We start from the raw sequence: 27196 nt of genomic DNA, 5'->3' as shown, positions 1-27196 counted from the left end.
CACAGTTTCTTCAGAAAGTTTGATGTCTCTCTCCAGAGAATGGCTTTTTTCTCATTGTGCTATGCTGTTGCTCTCAGAGCTCACCCGCTGGAACTTTCTCTTTCCTGTGCCTATGCTCAGCTGTGGGGGAATAATAAGAGAGGTTTTATTCCTATTTATTATCATGTATGATAGGAATAATGAGAAGGAATAATGAGAGTAATGATAGGAATAATGAGAATCGCTTGAACCTGGGAGCCAGAGGTTGCAGTGAGCCAAGATCACGCCACTGCACTCCAGCCTGGGTGACAGAGTGAGTCTCCATCTCGAATGGAGGAGAGAAGAGAGAAGAGAAGAGAAATCATAGGTATGTAACCTTCTATGTCTAGCTACTTTCACATAACACAAAAATTTTTGAGGTTCATCCATTGTGGCACATATCAGTACTTCATTCTTCTTTTTTTTTTTTGAGACAATATCTGTTGCTGAGGCTGGAGTGTAGTGATCCAATCATGGCTCACTGCAGCCCTGAATTCCCAGATTCAATTAATCCTCCCACCTCAGCCTCCCAACTACCTAGGATTATAGACATGCCACTATGTCAAGCTAATTTTTGTATTTTTTTGTAGAGATAGGTTTTTGCCATGCTTCCCAAGCTGGTCTCTTGGGCTCAAGCGATCTGCCTACCTCAGACTCCCAAACTGGTGGGATTACAGGCGTGAGCTACCTCAGTCGGCCATTTCATTCTTTTTAATGGCTGAATAGTATTCCATTATATGTATATACCACTATTCATTTATCCATTCATCTGCTGACAGGCATTTGGATTGTTTCCACCTTTGGGTTGTTATGAGTAATGCTACTACAAACATTCATAGACCAGTTTTTTTTTTTTTTTTTTTTTTTGAGACGGAGTCTTGCTCTGTCGCCCAGGCTGGAGTGCAGTGGCCAGATCTCAGCTCACTGCAAGCTCCGCCTCCCGGGTTCACGCTATTCTCCTGCCTCAGCCTCCGGAGTAGCTGGGACTACAGGCGCCCGCCACCTCACCCAGCTAGTTTTTTGTATTTTTTTAGTAGAGACTGGGTTTCACCATGTTAGCTAGGATGGTCTTGATCTTGTGACCTCGTGATCCACCCGTCTCGGCCTCCCAAAGTGCTGGGATTACAGGCTTGAGCCACCGCGCCCGGCCCATAGACAAGTTTCTATGTGAACATATGTTTTTGTTTCTATTGATATACCTAGAATTATTGGGTCATTATGGTAATCCAGTTTTACTTTTGGAGGAACCACCAAGCTGTTTTCCACAGTGGCTGCATGATTTTACATTCCAAACTGTAATGTACTACGATTCCTATTTCTTCACATACCTACCAATACTTATTATTTTCAATTTTTTAAGTTATAGTAATCCTACTGGGTGTGAAATGGCATTTCATTGTGATTTTGACTTAAATTTCTTTAATGACCAATAAAGTTGAACATTTTTATGTGAATGTAGGCTATTTGTACATCTTCTCTGGAGAACTATTCAAATCCACTATCAATTTTTACATTGAATTGTTTGTATTTTTGTTGTCGAGTCGCAATTTTTTTTTTTTTTTTTGAGACAGGGTCTTGCTCTGTCACCCAAGCTGGAGTGCAGTAGTGTGATCTCGGCTCCCTGCAACCTTTGCCTCTGGGGCTCAATCAATCCTCCTACCTCAGCCTCCTGAATAGGTGAGAGTTCAGGTGTGAACCACCACGTTCAGCTAATTTTTATATTTTTTGTAAAGACAAGGTTTTGCCATGTTGCCCAGGCTGATCTCCAACTCCTGGACTCAAGTGATGAGCCTGCCTCAGCCTCCCAAAGTGCTGGGATTACAGGAGCAAGCCACTGCACCTGGCTGAGCATTTTTTATATATTCTGAATACTAAACCCTTATGAGATATGATTTGTAAATATTTTCTCCCATTCTGTAGGTTGCTTTTCACTCTATTGATAATATCCTTTGATTTGCAAAGGTTTTAATTTTTGTGAAATCTAATTGATCTATTTTTCTTTTGTTGCTTGTGCTTTAGAGGTAGTTCTAAGAATCCAATGCCAAATCCAAGCTCATAAAGATTTACCCCTGTTTTCTTCTAATAGTTTTATACTTTTGGCTCTTCTATATAGGTAATTGATCCATTTGAGTTAATCTTTGTATATGGAGTGAGGTAGGGGACCAACTTTATTCTTTTGCATGTCGTTTTCCAGTTCCAGCACCATTTTCTGAAGACACTGTTTCTTCCCCATTGAATGTTCTTGGCACCCTTGTTAATAAATCAACTCACCATAGGTGTTTGAGTTTATTTCTGGACTCTGAACGCTATTCTGTTGATATATATGTCTATCCTTATGACAGCACCACACTGTTTTTTGTAGGCTTGCAGTACTTTATTTCTCTTTTTCAATATTGTTTTGGCTGTTTTGGGCCTCATGCAATTCTGTGTGAATTTGAGGATCAACCTTTCCATTTACGCAAAAATGGCCATTAAAATTTTTATAGGGATTGCATTGAATCTGTAGGTCATTTTGGGAGTACTGCCATCTTAACAATATTAAGTTTTCTGATACATAACCATGGAATTTCATATTAAGTTGGGTCTTTTTAAATTTTATTCAGTAGTTTTATACTTTTCAGTGTACAAGTCCTTCACCTTCCTTGGTGAATGCTCTGATCAAATGCATACCTGAGAGATGCAACTTGCATAAACCATAAAACTCTATATCCCAATCAGAATACAATTCATAAGAATTGTATTTGAATCTTCTGGATGCTATTATAAATGGAATTTTTTTGGGGGGGGAATTGTTCCTTGGTGATGTACAGAAACAGCTGGTTTTTGTGTGTTGATCTTGTACCCTAGAAATTTGCTAAATCAATTTACTAGATCTAATAGATTTTTTTGTGTATTCCCTGGGATTTTCTATATGTAGAATCCTGTCTTCTGCAACTGTAAATATTAATTTCTTCCGTTCCAATTTAGTTGATTATTGTGATTCCAAATGATGAGAGTGTTTTACTTTTTCTTCCCAAACCGCTCTGGCTAGAACTCCCAGTACTATGTGGAGTAGCAGTGATGAAAGCAGGCATCCTTATATTGTTTTTGCTCTTAGGGGGAAAGCGTTCAGTCTATCACCATTAAGTATGAAGAGCTTCCTTGTCTTTCGGTCTTTGGTTGGGATTGGACAATAGGCAGCATGGACTAAATTTAGGAGGACAGGAGGGGAATGAAGTCACGCTGTTAGTGAGGTGGTTCCCTCTCTGCTGCATCTCCATGAGTTGATTGTGTTCCTCTACAAAAGACCACAGCTCCTGTCAGGTGGCCTTCTTCATATAGCCACTCCTCCCTTCCTTGCCCTTTTAGGTCTAACTAAAAGGTGAATGCTCCCTGCAATTGCTAGCCCTAGGCACCATACCTTGTTGTCTTCCCTGAGTCCTGCCCACCCCTCTGTAAACTGTCCGTTCATGAAACTTTACTCAATTCCTCATTTAGAATGTACACCTGTTTCCTGCAGAGATTCTAATTCAAAGACTTAACACCGAGTAAATGGGCACATCTCTCTGGACTGCCGTCAGCCTGCAGTGGTCCAGCAAGATTCCAAAGTGAGTGAGGTTTTAACAACCACCTTACAGTCTTTTCTGGCTTTTGAACATATATTAGTCTGTGACTGGGTATGGGGTAGGAGGAGTTTGGTGAGAACAAGGAAGATAACTTGCTGCTCTTCATGTCAGCGATGTGTACCTGAGAGATGCAACTTGCATAAACCATAAAATTCTATATCCTAATCGGAATTGCTGAATCAAAGATTTGGAACTGCAACTTCTTCAAATGGGAAGACAAATATTTCTTCCACCTTTGCTTCTGATTCTGTTCATCATCCATTGTCAGTATCCCAGATTAGACTCTGATAAGGACATGCTGGCTGCTTGAACTTTGGGGCTTAATACTACTAAATATTCGAGCCCAGCCCAACTTTTGCTTCATAACTGCCTCTACCCCAAGGCCTGATGGAACCCACCTCTTTTGGCCCAAGGAAACTCACATGCTGTCAACATTAATGTACTGTATTCATTTCCTAGGGCTGCCACAACAAATTACCAAAAAGTGGAGTGACTTGAAACAGCAAGAATTTCTTTTCTCACAGTTTTGGAGGCTAGAAGTCCGAGATCAAGATGTTGGCAGGTTCATGCTCTCTGATGCCTTTAGGAAAGAACCCTTCCCTGCCTCTTCCTGGCTTCTGCAGGTTCTTGGCAATCCTTGGTTTGTCGATGCATCACTCCAACCTCTGCCTCTGTCATCACATGGCTACATCTTCTCCCTGTGTGTCTTATTCTTCCTCCCATGAGGCCACCAGTCATATTGAATCCAGAACCCATCAGGCTGGGCATGGTGGCTCACACCTGTAATCTTAGCACTTTGGGAGGCAGAGACACATGGATCACCTGAGGTCAGGAGTTTGAGACCAGCCTGGCCAATATGGTGAAACCCCGTCTCTATTAAAAATACAAAAATTAGCTGAGCGTGGTGGCACGTGCCTGTAGTCCCAGCTACTTGGGAGGCTGAGGCAGAAGAATCACTTGAATCCAGGAGACAGAGGTTGCAGTGAGCCAAGATCGAGCCACTGCACTCCAGCCTGGGCAACAGAGCAAGACTCTGTCTCAAACAAACAGAAAAAAGAACCCATCATATCTTAACTGATATCTGCAATGAGCCGGTTTCCAAATAAAGTCATATTCTGAGATACTAGCGTAAGGACTTCAACATTCCCTTGGAGGGACAGAATTCAACCCATAGCAATATATATTTATCATTTGCAAGGACTTGCTTCTCCCTCTCTGACTCATTCCACTACTAGAAGAGAAAATCCTACTTATAAAATACAAGGTTAGAGGCCAGGCGCGGTGGCTCACACCTAGTATCCCAGCACTTTGGGAGGCCGAGGCAGGTGGATCACGAGGTCAGGAGTTCAAGACCAGCCTGGCCAAAATGGTGAAACCCCGTCCATACTAAAACTACAAAAATTAGCAGGGCGTGGTGGCAGGCGCCTGTAATCCCAGCTACTCGGGAGGCAGAGGCAGGAGAATGGCTTGAACTTTGGTGGCAGAGGTTGCAGTGAGCTGAGATCATGCCACTGCACTCCAGTCTGGGCGATAAGAGTGAGACTCCGTCTCAAAAAAATAATAATAAAAAATATAAGGTTAGAACATTTTATTGAAGGAAAGCAATAGGTGAGCAGAAAATCAAGAGCCCTTACTCAACTAAAAGTCAAAGCACAGGACTATAGTGCCACGTAGAACATAATTTTCCTGTGTGAAGTTTCACACCACTTAATCTCTGTGCACTTCAGTTTCCTCAACTGTAAAATGAGGAAACAGACTTAGCAACTGCAAAGGCAAGTCCTGTTAAGCTCCCAAATTCTAAGATTCTTTGACATACACATCTATTGCTAATAGATTTTCTGCAAGGGATATTGTGAGCTTGCTTAAACTGTTACCTCAGACTGCTTATGCTCAACGTCTCTCTCAGTCCATTTCCAATTACTCTTCTGCTGTCTCTGTGATAGTCTGGTTTATTTGAAAACATCTGGAGGATTCACTGGCCTTAATTCCAAGTATGAAATGTAAAGGCTCCATATAAACCTTCATAATTGGACCCAGATTTTCTCCTAATGCTATTAAATCTTCTCATCTAATCTTGACTCCAGAAATATTACGGGTTTTCCTCTCAAGGAGACTCAGAAGCATGCATGGGGGTCAGAGGGGAAGGAGAATAATGGGAAGATTTAGAGACATGATGTATGATCTCCCTTATTATTCCACCTGTGAAATTGGCTCCCATACTTCCTCCCTGACTTATATGTAGCACTGGCTCCTCCAGGAGAGGTGCTCTGTCTTATTCATCTCTGAGTGCACATAAGGACATGCATTTGCCCCCAAAATAGGACCCAGCTCAGCCTGTGTAGCAGGCAAAAAGGGAGGGAGGAAGGCAGAGAGGTCATTTACCAGAGAAGTTTCATCGCTGCTCTATTTTCACCCCACCCTCCTCCTCCGATCCCCTAAACTCAGATTCTCAGATCCATGAACTGATGTTCCATTTTAAAAAATTGTAGTAAGCCAGGCATAGTGGCTCACGCCTGTAATCCCAGCACTCTGGAAGGTTGAGGTGGGCAGATCACCTGAGGTCAGGAGTTCAAGACCAGCTTGGTCAACATGCTGTAACCCCGTCTCTACTAAAAAATACAAAAAATTAGCCAGGTATGATGGTGGGCGCCTATAATCCCAACTACTCAGGAGGCTGAGGCAGGAGAATCACTTGAACCTAGAAGGCAGAGGTTCCATTGAGCCGAAATCATGCCATCGCACTCCAGCATGAGCAACAAGAGTGAAACTCCGTCTCAAAGAAAAAAAGAATTGTGGTAAAATATACGTAAACATAAAAATTCACCAATTTAATTATTTTTAAGCATATAGTTGAGTGACATTGAATACATTCACATTGTTGTGCAACCATCACTACCATCTATCTGCAGAACTTTTTCATGTTCCCAAATTGAAACTCTGTACCCATTAAGCAATAACTTCCCATTCCCCTCTCCCTAGCCCCTGGCCACCACCATTCTACTTTCTATCTCTAAGAATGACTATTCTAGGTATGTCATACAAGTGGAATCACAAAATATTTGTCCCTTTTATTCATTTAATTTTTGAGCTGAGGTCTGGTTTCGTCGCACAGGCTGGAGTGCAGTGGTGCGATCTCAGCTCACTATAACTTCCACTTCCCTGGATCAAGCAATCCTCCCACCTCAGCCTCCTGAATAGTTGGGACTACAGGCCCACACCACCATACCTGGTGTGTCACCCTGGTGTGGTATTACACCCAGGTAATACCTGGAAGTATTGTGGATTCATAGCAACACAAGAGTGGAGGTTTAAGCCAGGCACGGTGGTCCAGGCTTGTAATCTCAGCACTTGGGAGGCTGAGGCAGGCAGATTGCTTGAGCCCAGCAGTTTGAGACCACCCTGGCCAACATGGCAAAACCTGATCTCTACAAAAAATACAAAAATTAGCCTGGTGTGATGGCTCAAGCCTGTAGTCCCAACTACATGGGAGGCTGAGGTGGGAGGATCACTTGAGCCGGGGAGGTTGAGGCTGAGGTTGCAGTGAGCTGAGATCATGCTACTGCACTCCAGCATGGGTGACAGACTGAGACACTGTCTAGAGGAGAAGGAGGGGGAGGGGGAGGAGGAGATTGTTGTTTATATGTAATTAAGAGAAGGAGAAAAGTTTGCATGAGTGACTCTGAATCTTGACATAGGAGTGAGTGTTCTCTGTGCAGAAACCAGGACCAGGCTGAAGCACACCAGCCAGGAGGCTCTGCCAGAGCCACGGCATAGAGGCATGACTCAGCTTTGTGTGTTTGTGAAACTGCAAGTGAGCTGGCCTGACTGGAGCACAGCATGTTGGGGAATGGAGGGAGAGAGGAAAACACCGTGAAAGAATAGACTGACTGGGAAGCTATAGAGGAAGGTTTGGGTCTGGTCCCAAAGTCCAGGTATGGTAAATAAGGAACTGGATTTTATCCTCAAGACAATCAACACCCATAGAAGATTTTAAGAAGAATAATATGGTCAATTACATATTTTATACACCCTTTCTAGTGGCTAGTGTGGGGAAGGTGAGACTAGAAGTGAGAGGCCACTTAGGAGACTATTGCCTAGACCAGGTGAGGAGTAACACAGTTATGGTGGGATAGGGGCAGCATTGTGCCTCAGCTGGCTCATGACAGCTGATTGTCAAATTTTAAGGAATTCTCCAAGCTGACTGTTAAACCCACTCATTCTTAAAAATTAAATTATGTGAACTTACAATTAGCTAAGCGTGGTGGCACGCACCTGTAGTCCCAGCTACTTGGGAGGCTGAAGTTGAAGAATCACACTTACAATTAAAGAAATATTTCTTTCATCATTTCCTAATTGTGTTTTTTGGGTTTTTGTTTGTTTTCTTATTTGTTTTTTAGCTCTGTTGCCCAGGCTGGAGTGCAGTGGCACAATCATAGCTCACTTTAAATTCAAACTCCGGGGCTGAAGTGATCTTCCCACCTCAGCTTCCTGAGAGAGGAGAACTACAGGTGTGCACCACCAGGCCTGCTATTTTAAATTTTTTGTAGAGATGGCTTTCCCTATGTTGCCCAGGCAGTCTTGCACTCCTGGGCTCAAGCAGTCCTCCTGCCTCAGCCTCCCAAAGTGCTGGGATTACAAACATCAACCAGCACCCCAGCTCTTAATTGTTATACTATTGTCTTAGTACTTAAGGCAGTTTACCTCTATTTGATCTGTATGGTGGAAACATGATATAATGGTGTGCTGCTGCGCATCTCTTCCCAACATGATGTTCAATGCCATCATGGTGGTAATTGTGGAAAATCGAAACAGAGATAAGTAACCCGTAGATATGGCTGGCTTAGATTTGGGATTATATGTATTGTTTAAAAATATATGCATTAACTTTTCTTTATACAACTACTCTTTCATCATTATGATCTAACATCTTCTCTCTTCCTTTGTCCCTCTTTCTTTCTTTTTTTTCTGAGATAAGAGTTTTTGCTCTTGTTGCCCAGGCTGGAGTGTAATGGCACGTTCTTGGCTCACCACAGCCTCCGCCACCCAGGTTCAAGCGATTCTCCTGCCTCAGCCTCTTGAGTAGTGAGGATTAGAGGCACCCACGACCACGCCCGGCTAATTTTTTTTCATATTTTTTAGTGGAGACGGGGGTTTCACCATGTTGGCCAGGCTGGTCTCGAACTCCTGACCTCAGATGATCTGCCCACCTTGGCCTCCCAAAGTGCTGGGATTACAGGCTTGAGCCACCAAACCCAGTCATTTCCTTCCTTTTCTTATGTTTTCCCTCTCCCCTCCCACTTGTTAAGACCACTCTCCCTTTAGGGATTCCCATTCCCAGTGATATCTCATCAAAGCAGCACATGAATAGCTGACATTATGTAATGCTTTCACATTTGGCATTCCCAAGATATTACCCCACCCCGATGCAGAATAAGTTGTCAGAGCATAAAACTGGTATTTTTTACATAATCTTAATGTACAGATGTCAATATGAAAACCATTCACTACTATTATGATTACATTCTTTGTCTCATTTTCTTTGTATGCCAAGATTTGTTCTTGTGAAATCTTTTCTTTTGGGAGTTTCAAAGAGGGAAGACGAAACTTTAATAATCCAGTTTACTGATGCTGCCAAAAGGAAAAAGTAAACTTTTAAGTCTCCGACCACTTTTGGCAATGACACTCCTGGAACAGAAGTAAAGATGTAACAAGAAGGACCAGATGCAAACTGGAAATACAATCAGTGGCCCACTCGATGGTGCCAGATTCTTCAGCTTGTTCCAAATCAGATATGCCTGCAGTTTACAGGTTTGTTACTCTGTGTTATGATTACACTCTGTGTTAATCATAAATGAATAGCCTAGGCTTATGGGAGGAATAGTAAGACTAAAAAATAACATTGTAGAAAATACACAAGGTAAGAAGCAGAAGGGATTTAGAGACACCCTGGTCCATTCTCCATGTATTCAGTGATGCAGAGATGAGGGGGAAAATATATTCTAGATAAGGTCAAGGAAGGTCTCCCTGAAGAGATGACATTAAGTGGCGACTTGAAGGAGAAGGAGCTGGGCATGCAGAAAGCCAGAGGGTAGAACATTCCAGGCAGAAGGAACAACATGAACTAAGGGTCTGAGAAAATAATAATTCCTAACATTTATTTAACACTTACTATGTGCCTGGCGCTATTCTAAACACATTATATATATTACCTCACATATTCTTTTTTTTTTTTTTTTCCAGAGACTGGGTCTCACTCTGTCATGCAGACTGGAGTGCAGTGGCATGACCATAGCTCACTGTAGTCTCAAACTCCTGGGTTCAAACGATCCTCTCGTCTTGGCCTCTCAAAGCACTGGGATTACAGGTGTGAGCCACGGAGCCCAGCCTACCTCATGTATTCTTCACACCAGCTCCGTGAGGCAGAGAATATCATTGTCTCCATTCTACAGGTGGGGAAATGAAGCACACCACGGTTAGGTAACCTCCCCAAGGCTAACAGCCAGTAAGTGCTAGAGCTGGGATTCTAACCCAGCAGTACAATTCCAGAATCCACATGCTTAACCATTTTGCCATGCTGACAAAGTTGGGGCTGAACCCCAAGTCTCCTGACTTCTACTTCAATGCCTATCCCAGTCGTATACATGTGTATTGGTACTTATATACACTCCTAACTTTCCCTCTCAGAAGTCTATATAAACAAGGGACATCTGAAGGTGCCTTCTTTAATCAAGTTGCTAGAATTGAGATGCGCATGGGGAATCTGTGTTGGCACTCCACCCTGAGGAGGGCTGTCACCTGAAGAGATAGGCTTCACATCTCACGTGGAAATTTCCTAGGTGTATCCCCCAGTGCAGGCAGCCCTGGGAAAACTGGTTGAAGATGGTGGCAAGGACAGAAATGATGGCTCATTGCCAGTCTATTTGGGGCCTGAGATGAAAGCCCAGGGCTATGGTAGATTCAGCTCAGTGATATGTGGTCAGAGTCCAGGTCATCCCAAGGAGGCGGGTCATGGACCATGGTAGTCATGGAAAACATCTACAACAGGCCAGAGCTCCATAAGGAAGGACTTGAGCTAAACTGGCAATTTGTTAAGAGCTCTAGGTTGCTTGAGACCCATGCTGCCTCCTATCTGCCTTTGACTTCATTCATTCATTTGTATGTTTAATTATTTATTATTTCATCTGGTCATTTGTTCATTCAACAAATGTTTACTGTATCTTCCACATGCTATTCCCCTGCTAGGCAGTGAGATACAAAGACAAAGAAGATGTAGTCCCTACTCTAGAGGAGCTCAAAGTCTAGAAAGATGGGAGAGGGCATGATTCAGAGAATTCCTGGGGAAGGTAACACTGAATAGAGTCTCCCTGGAAAGAGTAGAGAGGGAAGACCAATGAAGACAAAGGAAACACCAAGTGCAAAGCTACACTGACATGAGGGAGGCCAGCTCAGTTGAGTACACGCAAACCTTGCTCATACACCATGAAACCTGAATACGGAGGGTGTGAGTATCAAGGGGTAGAGAGCAAAGCCAGAAAGAGAAATATGCTACCCTACCTTTGTTATAAGGCAGTGGTTGAGCAGTACAGGAGAAAGTGGAGAGGATGCAGGCCTGGGGATCTGGAGACTGGGGTCCAACCTGAGCTCTGTGCTAATTCAGTAGGTGACCTTGGGCAGGTCTCTTTGACCTTCTGAAAAATGATGGAATAGAATTATGATGATGTCTTAGGGGCTCTCTTCCAGCTCTATCATTCTGTGATTCTAAATCCTTTTATAACAAACTCTAGGAGAGGAGCTTTTCTCTTGCAAATGGAGTGTAAAGTTAATCCTGCCTATGCTGAGGCTAACTAATGTGCATGTGGGGTTTATCCTACTTCATTAAACCCCGACTCCCCACAGAGCAATGCATGAGGCAGCCTAGGCAGGTAAATACTGAAGTGTTGCTGCACTGGGTCTGTTAGTGGAAAATGATTTCCCCCAACTCTTTCTCAAGTTTATCAACACAAAGCCTATAACCCCGATTTTCCACACTGTTACCTTGCCACACGTGCAGATTTAGACCCAGTCACAGGGTATGGCAAGTCGGATCCTCATACCTTATTTTTGTGGGCATCCTCCACACCCCCCACCGTGATGCCAGCAACATCATTGTTATCCATATGAAGAAACTGAAGTTCAGACAGGTCAGGCCACTTGGTAGGTGAGGCACAGCCTTATGTGATATGTGACCCATATAGTGAGGGTAATGCTTCTGTTGACTGAATACTCACCAAGGAGTGAGAAAAACACAAGCTCTGGGGTAAAGTTCCCATGTGAAAAACTTCCCCAAGGTTCTTGCCATTTGTAAAGATCTTGCAGGTTCCAAGTCACTTTTTGTGTTTTTTTCGAGACATGGTCTCACTATGTGGCCTACGCTGGGGTGCAGTGGTGCGATCTCGACTTACTGAAGCCTCAACCTCCTAGGGTAAGGTGATCATCCTGCCTCAGCCTCCAAAGTAGCTGGAACTACAGATGCTCACCAGCATGCCCAGCCAATTTTTATATTTTTTGTAGAGACAGGGTTTTATGGTGTTGGCCAGGCCGGTCTCAAACACCTGGGCTCTGGTGACTGTCCTGCCTCATCCTCACAAACTGCTGGGACTACAGACGTGAACCACCACACACAGCCACTTTTTCTACAAATGGCTAAAAGAGAACACTCATTCTAGGTTGTCTCTTGAAAACAAACAGTAATTGTCTTGGACTCCCTCAATTCTCCTTTTATTGTGAAGTATAGTGCAGATACTGAAAATGCATAAAGTATATGTATATACTTTAATGAGTAATTAAAAGTGAATGCTAATAACACCCATCCTAGCAAGTATATAGAATGTAATGTTGGTTGAAAGAAGCAAGACACAGGCCGGGCACACTGGCTCACACCTGTAATCCCAGCACTTTGGGAGGCCAAGGTCTGCAGATCACTTGAGGCAGGAGTTCGAGACCAGTCTGGCCAAATGGTGAAACCCGGTATGTACTAAAAATAGAAAAATTAGCTGGCCATGGTGGCACGCACCTGTAATTCCAGCAACTCAGGAGGCTGAGGCATGAGAATCACTTGAACCTGGGAGGCGGAGGTTCTAGTGAGCCAAGGTCGCACTACTGCACTCTAGCCTGGAGAACAGAGTGAAACCGTGTCTGGAAATTTAAAAAAAAGAAAAAAAAAGGCAGCATGACACAGAGAATACATCCGGTATAATGCCATTCATATGAAGTTAGTAAAACTAAGAGGCTCAATGTTTTGCAGAAGCGGCCACTCTTTGCACGGTCCTATGCGGTAAGTAGACCTGACAAGACTTTGTCCTCTTTCACCTCACTGAGGATGAACCCTCTGAGGACAGAGAGGGACAGAGGCATTGATTGTTGCAGCTGGAAGGAAGCTCACATGACAATCGTTCACTCAACCATTCATTCATTTCTCAGATACTTTTGTGGATTTACTATGTAGGGGATCTCTGGGCTGGGAATGTAGGGGATAAGGTATCAGGGGATCTTTCATAGATCTTGTCTTGGAAGAACAGGAAAAGCTAGAATGAGTTGAGTCCTAAATGAAGGAAAGAAGTGAGGGTTGAGGAGGTGCCTGGCTCTGGGCCAGAACACACCCCTCAGCCCCTCTGAAAGAGCTGGAGGGGTGGGACCCACCAAGGGTACAAGGCAGAAGAGACTCCTTGGGCCTCAGGAAGAATGGGTAGGCTACTGCAGATGAACCCAGCCAGCCTCCCTTACCAGTCTCTGTATTCAGTCACCTAAGGGTGCTTTATGTGCAAACAATGAATCCCAGAGGAATCAGAATTAGGGTGCAGAATGTGAGAGGAAGGGCCCTGACACTGCCTGCTCCAGTGCCTTTACTTTGTGGATAAAGACGCTAAGGTCCAGAGTGAAGTGGCTTTTCCAGTGTCCCCTGCATAGCTTGAGGGGAGCCCTAGGACTCGAATCCAGGTTCCTGCTTCCTTTACCAGTGTTCTTCTTCCGCCTAGACATGCAACAGTATTTTCCAAGATGAGTTTTTAGAATCATCAGTTTTGATGGTCATGAAATCTGGAAAAGATCTTAGTGGTAATCTGTCTACTCCAGAGGGTCCCAAGCCTGCCTGATCATCAAATCACATGAAAAATTTATTTTTAAAAATATGAACTCTGGGACCCCCAACCCTCAGAGATTAGAGTTTTAGGGTCTAGTAGGAATGGAATTTAGTAGGACAGGTTGGCCATGTATTTTGTTTGCATTTTTTTTGAGACAGAATCTCGTTGTCGCCCAGGCAGGAATGCAGTGGTGTGATCTCAGCTCACTGCAACCTCTGCCTCCTGGGCTCAAGCGATTCTTGTGCCTTGGCACAAGAATCTTGTGCTCCCGAGTAACTGGAATTACAGTGTGCTACCGCGCCCAGCTAATTTTTGTATTTTTAGTAGAGACAAGGTTTCACTATATTGGCCAGGCAGGTATCAAACTCTTGACCTCGTGATCCACCTGCCTCAGCCTCCCAGAGTGCTGGGATTACAGGGATAAGCCACGGCGCCCGGCCCCCAGGTGTATTTTTTAAAGCTCTCACTTGCCATCCTCCAGTCCCAGCTGATTCTGATGATTAGCAGGTAGGACGCTCACAGACCTAGCCGACTCTGTCCAGTTGAGAGGAAGAAACTGAGGCCCAGATTAGGCGAGGTAGAGTGACTGGACAAGGTCACATGTCATTCCACCACAAATTCTTCTATTGTCCAGAATAGAATTAAGCCAGCCTGCATATCTAAGAGCCTTGATATGTTAAGAGTGTTTTCTCCCAATATGGTTCTTTAGGTGAACACATTTCATTTTTTGAAGCAGCTTAAAAGATTCCCAGCCACACTGCAAGGCACTCAGATCTGTGCAATATTTACAGTGACTTTGTGGTTCATTAAACAAATTTACCTAAGGAACATGAAAGAAATCATCTTGTTTACAGTGAAATCCTGACAAAAATATGTGTAGCAAAGACAGACAAACATACATAAACCTGGATGGCCGGGTGGGACATGGTTTGCTGCCACATTCAATTTTTCTCATTAGAACTTGTTTTATTTGAGCATGACTCAGTACCCCGTGTAAATGCGAGGTTGTTAATCTTATTAGTATATGGAAAACAAATTAATTAGTATGTATGCTTTTGGAGATGAGTTGTTAGATTGGTGTTGGAAAGATTGGGAAAATACACTCATTACTCCAAATGATATCTGATAACACATCTGACTTCCACTTGAAGGTCTGTTCCAATATATGGGCAACAAATATAGCTAATAAAAATCAAGCTTTTGTGTTCAGCAGCTAAATGTTCATGTTGGCCAGATTCACACATGAATAACTGCTTTTCACTGTCCATCATCCAGACTCACCTGCAACAGGCAGCTTCTCAGTTCTCAGGTCTGAGCTCATGTCCAATATCCAAAACCAGCTGAGATGATTTCTTTTCTTGCCTACTACACTTTATTTCTCTCTCTCTCTCTTTTTTTTAATTTTGAGACAGTCTTGCTCTGTCACCCCAGACTGGAGTGCAGTCGTGTGATCTTGGCTCACCGCAACCTCCGCTTCCCAGGTTCAGGTGATCCTCATACTTCAGCCACTGGAGTAGCTGCAATTACAGGCATGCACCGCCACACATGGCTAATTTTTGTATTTTTAGTAGAGACGAGGATTCACCATGTTGCCCAGGCTGGTCTTCACACTCCTGAATTCAAGTGATGCACCCACCTTGGCTTCTCAAAGTGTTGAAATTACAGGCACGAGCCACTGTTTCCAGCCAATCTTTGTATCTCTTCCCAGTTCACCTGCTCCCTTCTTTCAGCAGTCATAATGAACACACCTCATTTTTCCAGAAGACTGTAAACTCCCTGAGGGTAGAGACTATATTCCAATTAGAGAGTCAAATACATATTGATCAGAATACCCTGCTGCAGGAAAAATATACGAAGAACAACAAGGAAGCCCTTAAAGTACCAGTGTGGAACAATCACCAAGATATATTGTTAAGTGTACACATACCTCTGCAAGCATACGGTGACAATGATTACCAAGTAAAAAATAAGTAAATAAATAAACAACACACACTAAAAGTAAAATCTAATAAAAAGGATATATTTCCTCAAAGTAAAAACAAACAAAACCAACCAAATACCCACAAAACACTAAAACTAAATAATAAAAAATTGTCATTTGGGGTATCAGTCTATAGGAAATCCTTTAATTAAAAAAAATCTGTTTCACATTAACATATTGTTACCCAGACTATTTCATCAGGGATCTCCAAAAGAAACATAAGGTATCCAGTGTTTCTCAAATGGTTCTCATTGCTTTTAAAAACTGTTCACTTAAGGGTCAGGTACAGTGGCTCACGCCTGTAATCCCAGCACTCTGGGAGGCTAAGGCAAACGGACTGCTTGAGCTCAGGAGCCGAGAACAGAGCCTAGGCAAGCAGTTCAAGACCAGCCTGGACTACATGGTGCAACCCCATCTCTACCAAAATGCAAAACATTAGCTGGACTTGGTGCCGTTTTCCTATAGTCCCAGCTACTCAGGAGTCTGAGATGGGAGGATCACTTGAGCCTGGGAGAGGAGGTTGCAGTAAGCCAAGATTGTGCCACTGCACTCCAGCCTGGGCGACAGAGTGAGACCCCATCTCAAAAAAAAAAAAAGAAAAGAAAAGAAAAAATATTCATTTTTTAATATCTCACAATATACAAGTTGCCCACTTATATACTCTAGGCAACATTTTTAAAGTAGTTTTTTTTTTTTTCATTATTTATTTATTTGTTTTCGAGACAGGGTCTCTCTGTCACCCAGGATGGAGTGCAATGTTGCAAACATGGCTCACGGCAGCCTCAACCTCCTGGGCTCCAGTTATTCTCCTAACTCAGCCCCCCAAGCAACTGGGACTACAGGTGCACACCATCATACCATGCTAATTTTTGTGTTTTTCTGTAGAGACAGGGTTTCACCATTTTGCCCAGGCTGGTCTCGGCTCCTGAGCTCAAGCAAATCCACCTGCTTTGGCCTCCCAAAGTGCTGGGATTACAGGTGTGAGTCATGGCACCCAGCCTAGGCACCATTTTAAACCAGAAGGTAGATCCTAACTCTGCTGTCAGCTCCATGAATGAACCCGGGAAAATCCTTGCTCTTCTTTGGGCCTGTTTCTCCATCTCCATTCTCCCAGTAGAATGAGATTATCTCTGACGTTCCGTCCAACTCTGAAAGTCACAGATTCTCTGGCAAACAAAATATATCAAAAGTCTCCTCCAAAGTAAGCATATGCTTTGAATAGCAATTGGAGGCTGAAAGGTCTATGAGGCCTGTTCAAATAAGTTACAAATGTACCTGATGTGAACATGCTTTCCTAGCTTCAAAACCCAGAAGACATTCCAGGAGGTTATAAGAAACCAATGCATCATCTTTGGTTCACAACAGCTGATGATATTACCAAAGTCTCAGCACTTCCACTTACTCACTGTCCAGCCTATTGGGCAAATCCCTGAGACTCAGTTTCCTCAGCTGTAAAATGGGTATAATAATTGCTTTGGCGCTTTCCCAAATTCTTGGCATAGGCACTTAATTTATGACAGCAACAGAAATAAGAGAATCAAGAGCCTGCAACAGGCTTGTCAAGCCATTTGTAAAAATGAAGTAAAAACGTTGCTTATCAACTTACATTTCATTTATTGGTAGATTTCCCTTGGTTGTGGCAAGAGCATGATATGAGACTATCCTACTCATCCATTACTAGAGACAAAGTAAAAGTATAAAAAGCCTTTGGCAAAGCGATTTGCCCATATATATCAAGAGCCATGCAAGCATTCAGGCCCTTTGACCCAGCAAATCTAGATCTGGGGATTTTACAGAAATGACAAAAATAGGAGAACGTGATATGTATGAAGACATGCACTTTGGGATTATCTGTGATAGTGAAAAATTGCAGTCCTTCTAAATATATAATACTAGGGAATGATATATCCACTCAAAAGAGTATTAAGCAGCCATTAAAATAATTATTAAAACATTTATTTTTAAATGATAATTATGAAGACCTGTGGCATTATAATGATAAACTGTCAAGTGAGAAAGCCGAATGAATAGGAAGCTGTAACTACACTCATAAATCACCTATGTAAATTTTGCCTGAAGTAAGAGGAGCACCGAACAGTTCATTTGTTACACTGGTAGAATTATGGATAATTTTCTTCCGTTTTAATTTCCCTTATTGTTGTAACATTACAAAGTAAATAAAAATCTGGGAAAAAAATACAATAAAGGCAACAGATAGGTACACTGTGTTGTATCCTTCGTAAATCCTTTCACTGAAGAAAGGGATTAAATGTGGCTTACCATAGCAAATCATAAAATAAGACTCACATTTTGCATTTCCTCTAGATCCTCCTACCTCTCTGAGAATAAATTAAAATATAAACACAAGAGCTGAGTTTTTAAAATTAGGATTATCTCACCCTGGCCGCATAGCAAAACCCCATCTCTACTAAAAATACGAAACTTAGCCAGGCATGTTGGTGGGCGCCTATAGTCCCAGCTACTTGGGAGACTGAGGCAGGAAAATCATTTGACCATGGGAGGCAGAGGTTGCAGTGAGCTGAGACTGCAACACTGCACTCCAGCCTGGGCAATAGAGCTAGAGTCCGTCTCAAAATAAATAAGTAATTAAAAAAATAAAATAAAATCCAGGATTATCTCATTATTCTATTTAAAACATATAAGGAGAGAAAATACGCTTTTTTCTTCTGGATTAAGTTTCCCTGGCCAAGTTCCATATGTCTGTTCTTCCCTATTGGCAGGTCATGGGTCTCCCTTCCTACCACAGGAGTTTCTCAACCTGTTGACTTCTCTCGGCTATCGCACAGATGGTGGTGAAATCATTAGATTGAAGGAAACCCAACAGTTCTTGCTTTGTGAAATGAGCATGCTATTTCTGCCCAGGCTACCACTTGGGTCTGGGATCAGGATCTCCTGAGATGATGTGCAGGAAGACACAGAAGTGCTTTGCAAATCCTCCAGAGCTGTGTCCATTTGGATCTTTTTTCTTTAGGAGTCAATGTAACATAATGGAGGACTACAGGGATAGAGTGGACTTAGGGGAGTGGAGAGATGGGGCCTGGGTTTTAGGCAACCCTAAAGTGTTAGTGGTCAAACGATTTGTGTGGAAAATCAGACTGGCTTTCAAATTCCAGCTCTGCCGTCTCCTAACTGTGTGATCCTGGGCAACTCCCAGTGTCTGAGCCTCAGAGATGAGGCTTCATCTGTGAATCCGGAGCACTAACAAAACTGGCTGCACAGGTTTGTTTTGAGGATGGAATATGATCATGTATGCAAAGCACAGTGCCCAGTGAGTGTCCAAGAGATGTCCGTTTTCTCATTAGTCTTGCCCCTCCCATGAACTCACTGTAGAACCTGTGGCAATTCTATTTCCTTCTCTGGGCCTTAGTGTCTCCATCTGCAAAATGGGAGAAGAGGAGGACTCAACTGTCTCCCAGGGCTGTTTTAGCATATGGGCCTGTGGTTTCACAGTGGTGGTTGTAGCAATATCCTAAAGGCAAAATCCATCTCTACAAAAAATACAAAAATTAACTGGGTATGGTGGCACATGTCTACAGTTCCAGCTATCTGGGAGGATTGCTTGCGCCTGGGGTCAAAGCTGCAGTGAGCCACGATTGCACCATTGCTCTGCAGCCTGGGTAACAGAGAGACCTCGTCTCAAAAGAAAAACAACAAACAAACAAAAAAACAGAAAAAAACAGAGTGGAAGGTATAAGCCCATGTTTGCCACAATGATCATGAACTTATCATGTAGTTATGAAGACTTTTATCAAAATATTTGCCTATTATGTTAAGTCTACTCATTCTCTCATTTTAGCTTTATAACTTTAATGGAAAAAAAATTTTTTTTTTTTTGAGACGGAGTCTCGCTCTGTCGCCCAGGCTGGAGTGCAGTGGCGCGATCTCGGCTCATTGCAAGCTCTGCCTCCCGCGTTCACGCCATTCTCCTGGCTCAGCCTCCCGAGTAGCTGGGACTACAGGCGCCCGCCACCTCGCCCAGCTAGTTTTTTGTATTTTTTAGTAGAGACGGGGTTTCACTGTGTTAGCCAGGATGGTCTCGATCTCCTGACCTCGTGATCCGCCCGTCTTGGCCTCCCAAAGTGCTGGGATTACAGGCTTGAGCCACCGCGCCCGGCCAAAAAAATTTTTTTTTAACCAATAAAGTAATTAAGTTACCCAAAGTCAAAGCTAACTACTGCAGAGTCCTAACAGACCCAATAACAACCACTAATTGAGAACCTATGACCATTACACCTCATTCAGAAGTGACCTTTTAAACCGTATTTGAGGGATGAGTAGGTGTCAGCCAGGCAAGTTGGAAATTAACTCACACAGGGGGGAAAGAAAAAAACTGCGTATGTGAAGACCCGGATCAAATAAAATATCATATATTTGAAAACCTTAAATTCAAATATGTAACCCACTCTACTCAAATTTTAATTAGTTATCAAGTCCTGGTTGACTGCCTAATAAATTTCAGGAATTCATCAACTGCCTCTAGATGATTTCTCCATCCTGTAAAGTTATATCTAAAACTTTTATGTACATGTTTTTGGGAGAAAAGGGATTTGACATAAAACAGAAGACTTACTGCCCTAAGTTGTTGAAGCTATAATTTCATTTCAATTTCAAAAGCCATTTACCTTAATCAAGCCATTATTTCACTTCAAATAATACTATGTAAAGAGCTCTAATCTATACACAAAAGCAGAATACTAATTAAATTTACCCATGATCTGTTAGGTATCCCCTATGTGCCAAATGCTGACAAACTAAAGGGGCTATGTTCCAAATTATACATATTGAAGGAGTTCTACGTTAACACACTGTAAGACTCACAAACTAGGAATATGGCATCTTAAACTCTTAAAAATGTCATATTCTTCCATTTTCAAAACAAATATTCTTTTAAAATCCTGAGCCTGGCCAGGCATGGTGGCTCACGCCTGTAATCCCAGCACTTTGGGAGGCCAGGGCGGGAGGACCGCTTGAGGTCAGGAGTTCGAGCCCAGCCTGGCCAACATGGTGAAACCCCAACTCTACTAAAAACTACTAAAAATACAAAAATTAGCCGGGCGTGATGGCGCACGTCTGTAATCCCAGCTACTTGGGAGGCTAAGGCAGGAGAATCGCTTGAACCCGTGAGACAGAGGTTGCAGTGAGCCGAGATCATGCCACTGTAATCCAGCCTGGGCAAGACAGTGAGACCCCATCTCAAAAAAAAAAAAAAAAAAAAAAAAAAAAACCTAAGCCTTAATAATTTTTTGCTGAACCTAAATCTTACAAAATTATTAAATGAGAAAGAAACATTATGACCAGGAACAAGAAGAAAGCATGCTTCTGAAAGTGGAATTAGACTTTTTATTTGTTTAAAATACATTTTAAGACTGTCACAGTGGGCCAGGCGCAGTGGCTCACGCCTGTAATCCCAGCACTTTGGAAGACTGAGGCGGGCGGATCACGAGATCAGGAGTTTGAGAGACCAGCCTGACCAACATGGTGAAACCCCATCTCTACTAAAACTACAAAAATTAGCTGGGCATGGTGGCGCATGCCTGTAATCCCAACTACTCAGGAGGCTGAGGCAGGAGAATTGCCTGAACTTGGGAGGCGGAGATTGCAGTGAGCCGAGACTGCACCACGGCACTCCAGCCTGGGTGACACACGAGACTCTGTCTCAAAAAAAAGAAAAAAAAAAAAAAGGTTGTCACAAGTGTACTATTCATCAACCATTTTAAAAGAGTAGATAGTATTCCACCACTTATTAAGAAAGAGGGAAGCTGGGCACAGTGGCTCACGCCTGTAATCCCAGCACTTTGGGAGGCCGAGGCAGGTGGATCACCTGAGGTTGGGAGTTTGAGACCAGCCTGACCAACATGGGGAAACCCCATCTCTATTAAAAATACAAAATTAGCCGGGCATGGTGGCGCATGCCTGTAATCCCAACTACTCGGGAGGCTGAGGCAGGAGAATTGCTTGAACCTGGGAGGTGAAGGTTGCAATGAGCCAAGATCACGCCATTGCACTCCAGCCTGGGCAACAAAAGCGAAACTCCGTCTCGAAAGAAAAAAAAAAGGAAGAGGGAAAGAGGGGGCCGGGCACAGTGGCTCAAGCCTGTAATCCCAGCCCGAGGCGGGTAGATCACCTGAGGTCAGGAGTTCAAGACCAGCCTGGCCAACGTTGTGAAACCCAGTCTCTACTAAAAATTCAAAAAATTAGCCAGGCATGGTGACCGGCACCTGTAATCCCAGCTACTCAGGAGGATGAGGCAGGAGGACTGCTTGAACCTGGGAGGCGGAGGTTGCAGTGAGCCAAGGTTGTGCCATTGCACTCCAGCCTGGGCAGTAAGAGCAAAACGTTGTCTAAAACAAATAAATAAATAAATAAATTTAAGAAAGAGGGAAAGAGGGTACAAAGATATACAGTTTTTTGCATATATATATATATTTTTTTAAATGTAAGGACCAATCACCAATTTTCTCTTAGTAGTTACCCATAAGGAGAAGGGCAGGAACAGGATGGAGACTGGACAGAAGGTTTGCCTTCTCTGAATAGATTTTATTGTGTTTTGGTAATCTGAATTTGGAACTTTATAAGCATTTTACATGATTATAAAATTAAATCAAAATTTTAGGAGGTAATTCTAAAAAACAATGTATCAAAAGCAAAATGAAACAAATGAAACTATCTATCAAGTTGACGATCTAACAGAAAGAAAATCTGAATTTAATCAAGCTTCTAGATCTAACTACCAACTCAGAAAATAAGAGGACACTGGAACATGTCAAACAATACTACATAATTCAGACTACAGGAAATTCTAGAAGACAATCTATTTAGTACAATAAATTACAAGGAATTTAATAAAGAAGAGATAAAAGAGAACCTATAGATTAAAGGACACTTAAGTTATCAAACATTACAGTATATGAACTGATTCAGATTCAAATAATCTGTAAAAAAAAAAGTAGGAGCCAATCTAGAAAATCTGAACACTGGGTATATGAGGATAAAAGAATTATTGGTAATTTGTTTAGCTGTGATAATATTTTTTTAAAAAAAAGAATATTTACGTTTCAGAAATATACGTATGTGTGTATGTGTATGTGTGTGTATTCACATATACATACACACGCAGTCAGCCTTCTATGTCAATGGGTTTAACTGACCTTGAAATGAAAATATTTCACACACAAAAAAAATTGCAGCCATACTGAACGTGAACATTTTTCTTGTCATTATTCCTTAAATAATACAGTTATTTACGTGGCATTTACATTGTTTTACGTATTACAAGTGATCTAGAGATGATTTAAATAATACGGGATGTACACAGGTTATATGCAAATATTCCACCATTTTGTATCAGGGACTTGAGCATCCATAGACGCTGGTAGCCATGAGTGGTCCTAGAACCAATGCCTCACAGATACTGAGAGACACGTGTGCATGTGTTTAAAGATTGGTCAGAATTTAGTAACTGCTGAAGCTGGCTTATGGGACACTGAAGTCGATTATATAACATTTTATTTTCGTATATATATTTTTGATTTCCACAATAAAAAATGTAGAATAGTAATTACTTCTACAACTAATAATATCTCTTCCTTAACCAATAAAATAAGTAGCTGATTTTTCCTCCATAATTCCTATAGCATTTATTGTCTCATGTCATCATTTGGTTGTCTTATATAACAATCCTTCCCAAATTTGAGATCCCCCTCAAAAATTATTAAACATGCTGACTTCCTTGGGTGGATCTTTTCTTCAATCAGGAGATCTGCCTTTCTAACATACGAGAATTACAAGTCACTGCTACTGGGGATAATAAAAGGGAATCAAAAAGGAAAACAAATGATAGAACATCCATAGTTTTTATAAAGAAGGCTGAGGAAAGAGTAAAGGAAGTACACGAAAAGAGGCTCAGACCTTAGAAATAAACTCCTACATCCCTCAGTAGAAAGAGCTGAAAGTCATATGTAACAGGCACTGAAAGTCTATGTTTTGGCATGAATTTACTACAGGCAAAGCCACCATCATATATCTATATGTACCAAGGAAGGCTAGACTGTTAAGTGTCACGTATATATAGTCTCAATGGAGCCTAAGGAAGCTAACCAATAACTTCAGATCACAAAATCAGAGAAGTGCTAAACATTTAGAGGAAGAATAGAAAGGAAAAAAATGCCTCCGAGTTGTATATTATTTGTCAGATAAGCAAAACAAATGTGTAAGCCCACTTATATTTAATAATGTCTCACTGAAATTAAAAGTAATAGCGGAGAGTTTGAAGTTTCCACAGATAAAGAGATAATGCTATACTCAAATTTACTACAAATAATAGTAAATGTAAAATATGTATTTATACAGTCTTTCGCAGACTTATGAACTATCTAAAATTCACAAATCCTATTTTTTAAATAAAGTTTTAAGTTTCAACCACTTGTATCACCAGAATTTTGAGACTTAACTCCCATGGTTAAGGGATTTCCAAGCTGTGTTCTCACCTGTAGTCCCAGCTACTCTGAAGGCTAAGGCGGGAGGACCACATGAGCCCAGGAGTTCCAGACTAGCCTTGCTCTATTTAAAAAGCAAGACTCCACTGCCAAAAGAAAAAAATAAAAAATAAAGAAGGGAATTCCATAAATTACTTGGCTTCTTATATTCTGTCTCTTCAGTGAAACACTACATCACTTACAGCTAAAACTAAACTATGTCTTTTATCACTGTAAGTCCCCAGTACTGCTTACACCCTACACAGAGTAGATGCTCAATAAATGTTTGATGATTTGGCAATTAATGGGATAGGAGGAAATATTAATATAAGTGTCAACAAATTACTCCGAATATCCTAAGTAGGTTTATGAGTATGGAAAAGACCCACCCTCAAGGAGTTTGTGATCTCTTCTCTTACATCATACTGCTGTTTTCAATGTGCCATAATTTTTTTGGGGGGGGTGGGGTCAGGGAAACAACATAAAATAGCTATGGATGCTGTCTAACAATCAGCATGTCATAAGCAGTTGAGAATTTCTGTACTTTCACAAAAATGAAAAAATCTCTCTAAAGATTAGTATGTGAGCCCAATCTATCCCCAAATCTTTTTTTTTTTTTAATATGGGGAACTGATTATGTTCACTTGTAACCTGTCATTCCAAAATTCTTCAGAATGTTTAATGTTCAAGTGTCCATATTCCCAGTCCCTGTTCTACTGGATGCCTGGCGGGGTGCAACCATCTGAACGAGTGGAAGTATAACGTCTGCACCAGGTATTATATTAGGAGCCTTGAACTCAGAATATGTCTGATTAAGTCTTTTAGCCCAATAATTTGCCACTGCTGCCAAGTTTGGTAATTTTGAAGGACAAAGTTCAACCATAATGGGGTGACACAGGGCACCCCCATACTCAAAAAACTTTCAAAATGCTTTCTAAAGAAGTTTCTCTTTCTCCTTGAATACAACAATATCAGTCACAACTGATGGCAGTACAATAGATCCATCCATACACTGCTCTAAGAACATCTTGATGGTATAATATGCTGTCATTTGCGCTCTACCTGCTACTAGTTTAATTTGGTCAAGTAGCTCTTTCCCTGGAGACTCGAATTCTACTAGACTCAAATTCTATTAGACCAAAGACAAATGATCTCAGCCAGGGTCTTGACTTAAGCCAATCAATCACTGGCCTTGCATTATAACTGAGCAACAAGTTGGCACAATCACCACGTGCTGGTTGCTGGAGAGCTACCATTAGGGTCTTGAATTGCTTCTGAACCTGGAAACTGTTGGCACGGATTCTGTCACTTGACCCCTACTACTATGCCAATGCCAATCAGTAGATCACAACAGTACAGTACAGATAGTAGCTGCAAGGATGTAAATTGCAGATCCTTCCCTTTGTGGCTTTGGCCATACAGCATTTTAGTTTTGTTCTTTCCACCAAATGAAGTCACAGGGTATGACTCCTTGGAAACTCCAACAGTTAAGAGATTCTCATGTATTCCATGAAATAAAAACCAAAGAAAAGTCAAACTTGTCTTAATGAGATGGAAGTGTTGGATCAAACATTGATTTAGCTGTTCTGTGTCCTCCACCTCCCCAATGCCTGAATGTGGTTCATCTGCATCAGATGGATACTGTCCAAATTTGCCACTTGGCTCAAAAGACTGCTGCCCAGTGAATGGTATTGCAGATAGAGGCTCAGAGGATACGTATCCATGGGTTCCTCCATGGTGAACAATGGTCTTGGTTGCTGAAGCGATTGTTTCTGATTGGTTCCTATGCCCAGATCTACTTGTGAAAGGAATAATAATGATTAGAGAGTAACAGCACACTTAAATGGGCATCGGTACTGAATATATTGCTTATTAATTAGAAAGAAATAGGATTACAACATTATTGGATTAAGGAAATAAAATAGAGAACATGTATTTGAATATTTGTAAGAGTGTACAAAAGTCAAGTTAATTTTCAAAAATGCAAAATTTGATTTTATTTGGCTAAAATTAAAAAAACAAATGGTAGGAGCAAACAGTAGGTTTTCTCTACTTTCTCATCACCATCATTTACCAGTCATGACATTGTTCAACTTCTTCAATGAATCCCACACCTAATTCATATTTTTCCCAATCTATCCACAGTCTCCCATCAACTTCAGCATCTCTGTAGATTCTCTACTCCAAGCAGAAATCAGCAGAGAGCTCGTTTCAAAGGAACGATAAGAAGCTTTCTTTTCAGTAGGTTAAATGTGAAATAGTAAGATACCCAAATGAAAATATTCAGTAAGGTGTAAAAGGGGAACATGAAATCAACAAAATGGTTAAGAAAAGGAGATGCCAATTTGATCACCATAGAGAAGTGATTAATGAAACAGGGTGTGATCTCAGGAAAAGGTAATTTAAAGAAAGAATAAGCTAAATGTTTATTCTGACCTTCTATATAATGTTATGCCTAACCCTAGATCATTTTGCTTCTGTCATCTTGCTCAAAGCTGCCAAGTACTACTGGATAAAAAGTTATAGAATCCTTCAAAGTGTTCATTATAAGTTCATTTTAATTTTGACAGAATACTACTTCTAAGCAATCCTTTATTCTCTTATTGTTGATTCATTAGAATGCAATGATTTCTAACTTACGAGCTTTCAGCCTCCTGGGAAGCTGTTAAATTAGTTATCTCGGTGGGTACCCAGGGCAATGCATTACATAAAGACTATCTCTCACATACATGTATTAACATTTTTCAAATGTGCAGTCAATGTTGTGGTTAACAAAATACAAAGTCATCTAAGAGAGAACTGAGTAGTAGCTTTTTTTAAATATGCATATTCTCCATTGATGAATACTAAAAATGTAACTACAATGATGGGGTGGTCCACAAATTGTTTCGAGGTTAAACAAGGTGTCATCTTCAAAATACTGGTAACCACTGCCTGAAAATATTCTCCACAGTACTAAAACATCCTTTCCCCATTCTA

General features: G+C 41.6%; 2 protein-coding genes across 2 annotated transcripts in view; both read right to left on the bottom strand.

The window, feature by feature from the left end:
* Window positions 1–27196, bottom strand: part of LOC105497296 (zinc finger CCHC-type containing 7) — a 278994-nt gene that overhangs the window by 245944 nt on the left and 5854 nt on the right. The gene's annotated exons all lie outside the window — the stretch shown is intronic.
* The window catches only part of LOC105497297 (uncharacterized), a 32746-nt gene continuing 5980 nt past the window's right edge, over window positions 431–27196 (bottom strand). Inside the window, exon 2 of the mRNA XM_071077421.1 lies at window positions 431–26012. Within this exon, the coding sequence (XP_070933522.1) occupies window positions 25523–26012 (490 nt within the window). The 3' untranslated portion in view covers window positions 431–25522. The remainder of the gene's footprint in view (window positions 26013–27196) is intronic.

This window comes from Macaca nemestrina, chromosome 14, assembly GCF_043159975.1.
Source record: "Macaca nemestrina isolate mMacNem1 chromosome 14, mMacNem.hap1, whole genome shotgun sequence".
Taxonomy (NCBI): domain Eukaryota; kingdom Metazoa; phylum Chordata; class Mammalia; order Primates; family Cercopithecidae; genus Macaca; species Macaca nemestrina.
The sequence above is the reverse complement of the archived record's forward strand: the minus strand, read 5'-3'. Positions and strand labels throughout refer to the sequence as shown.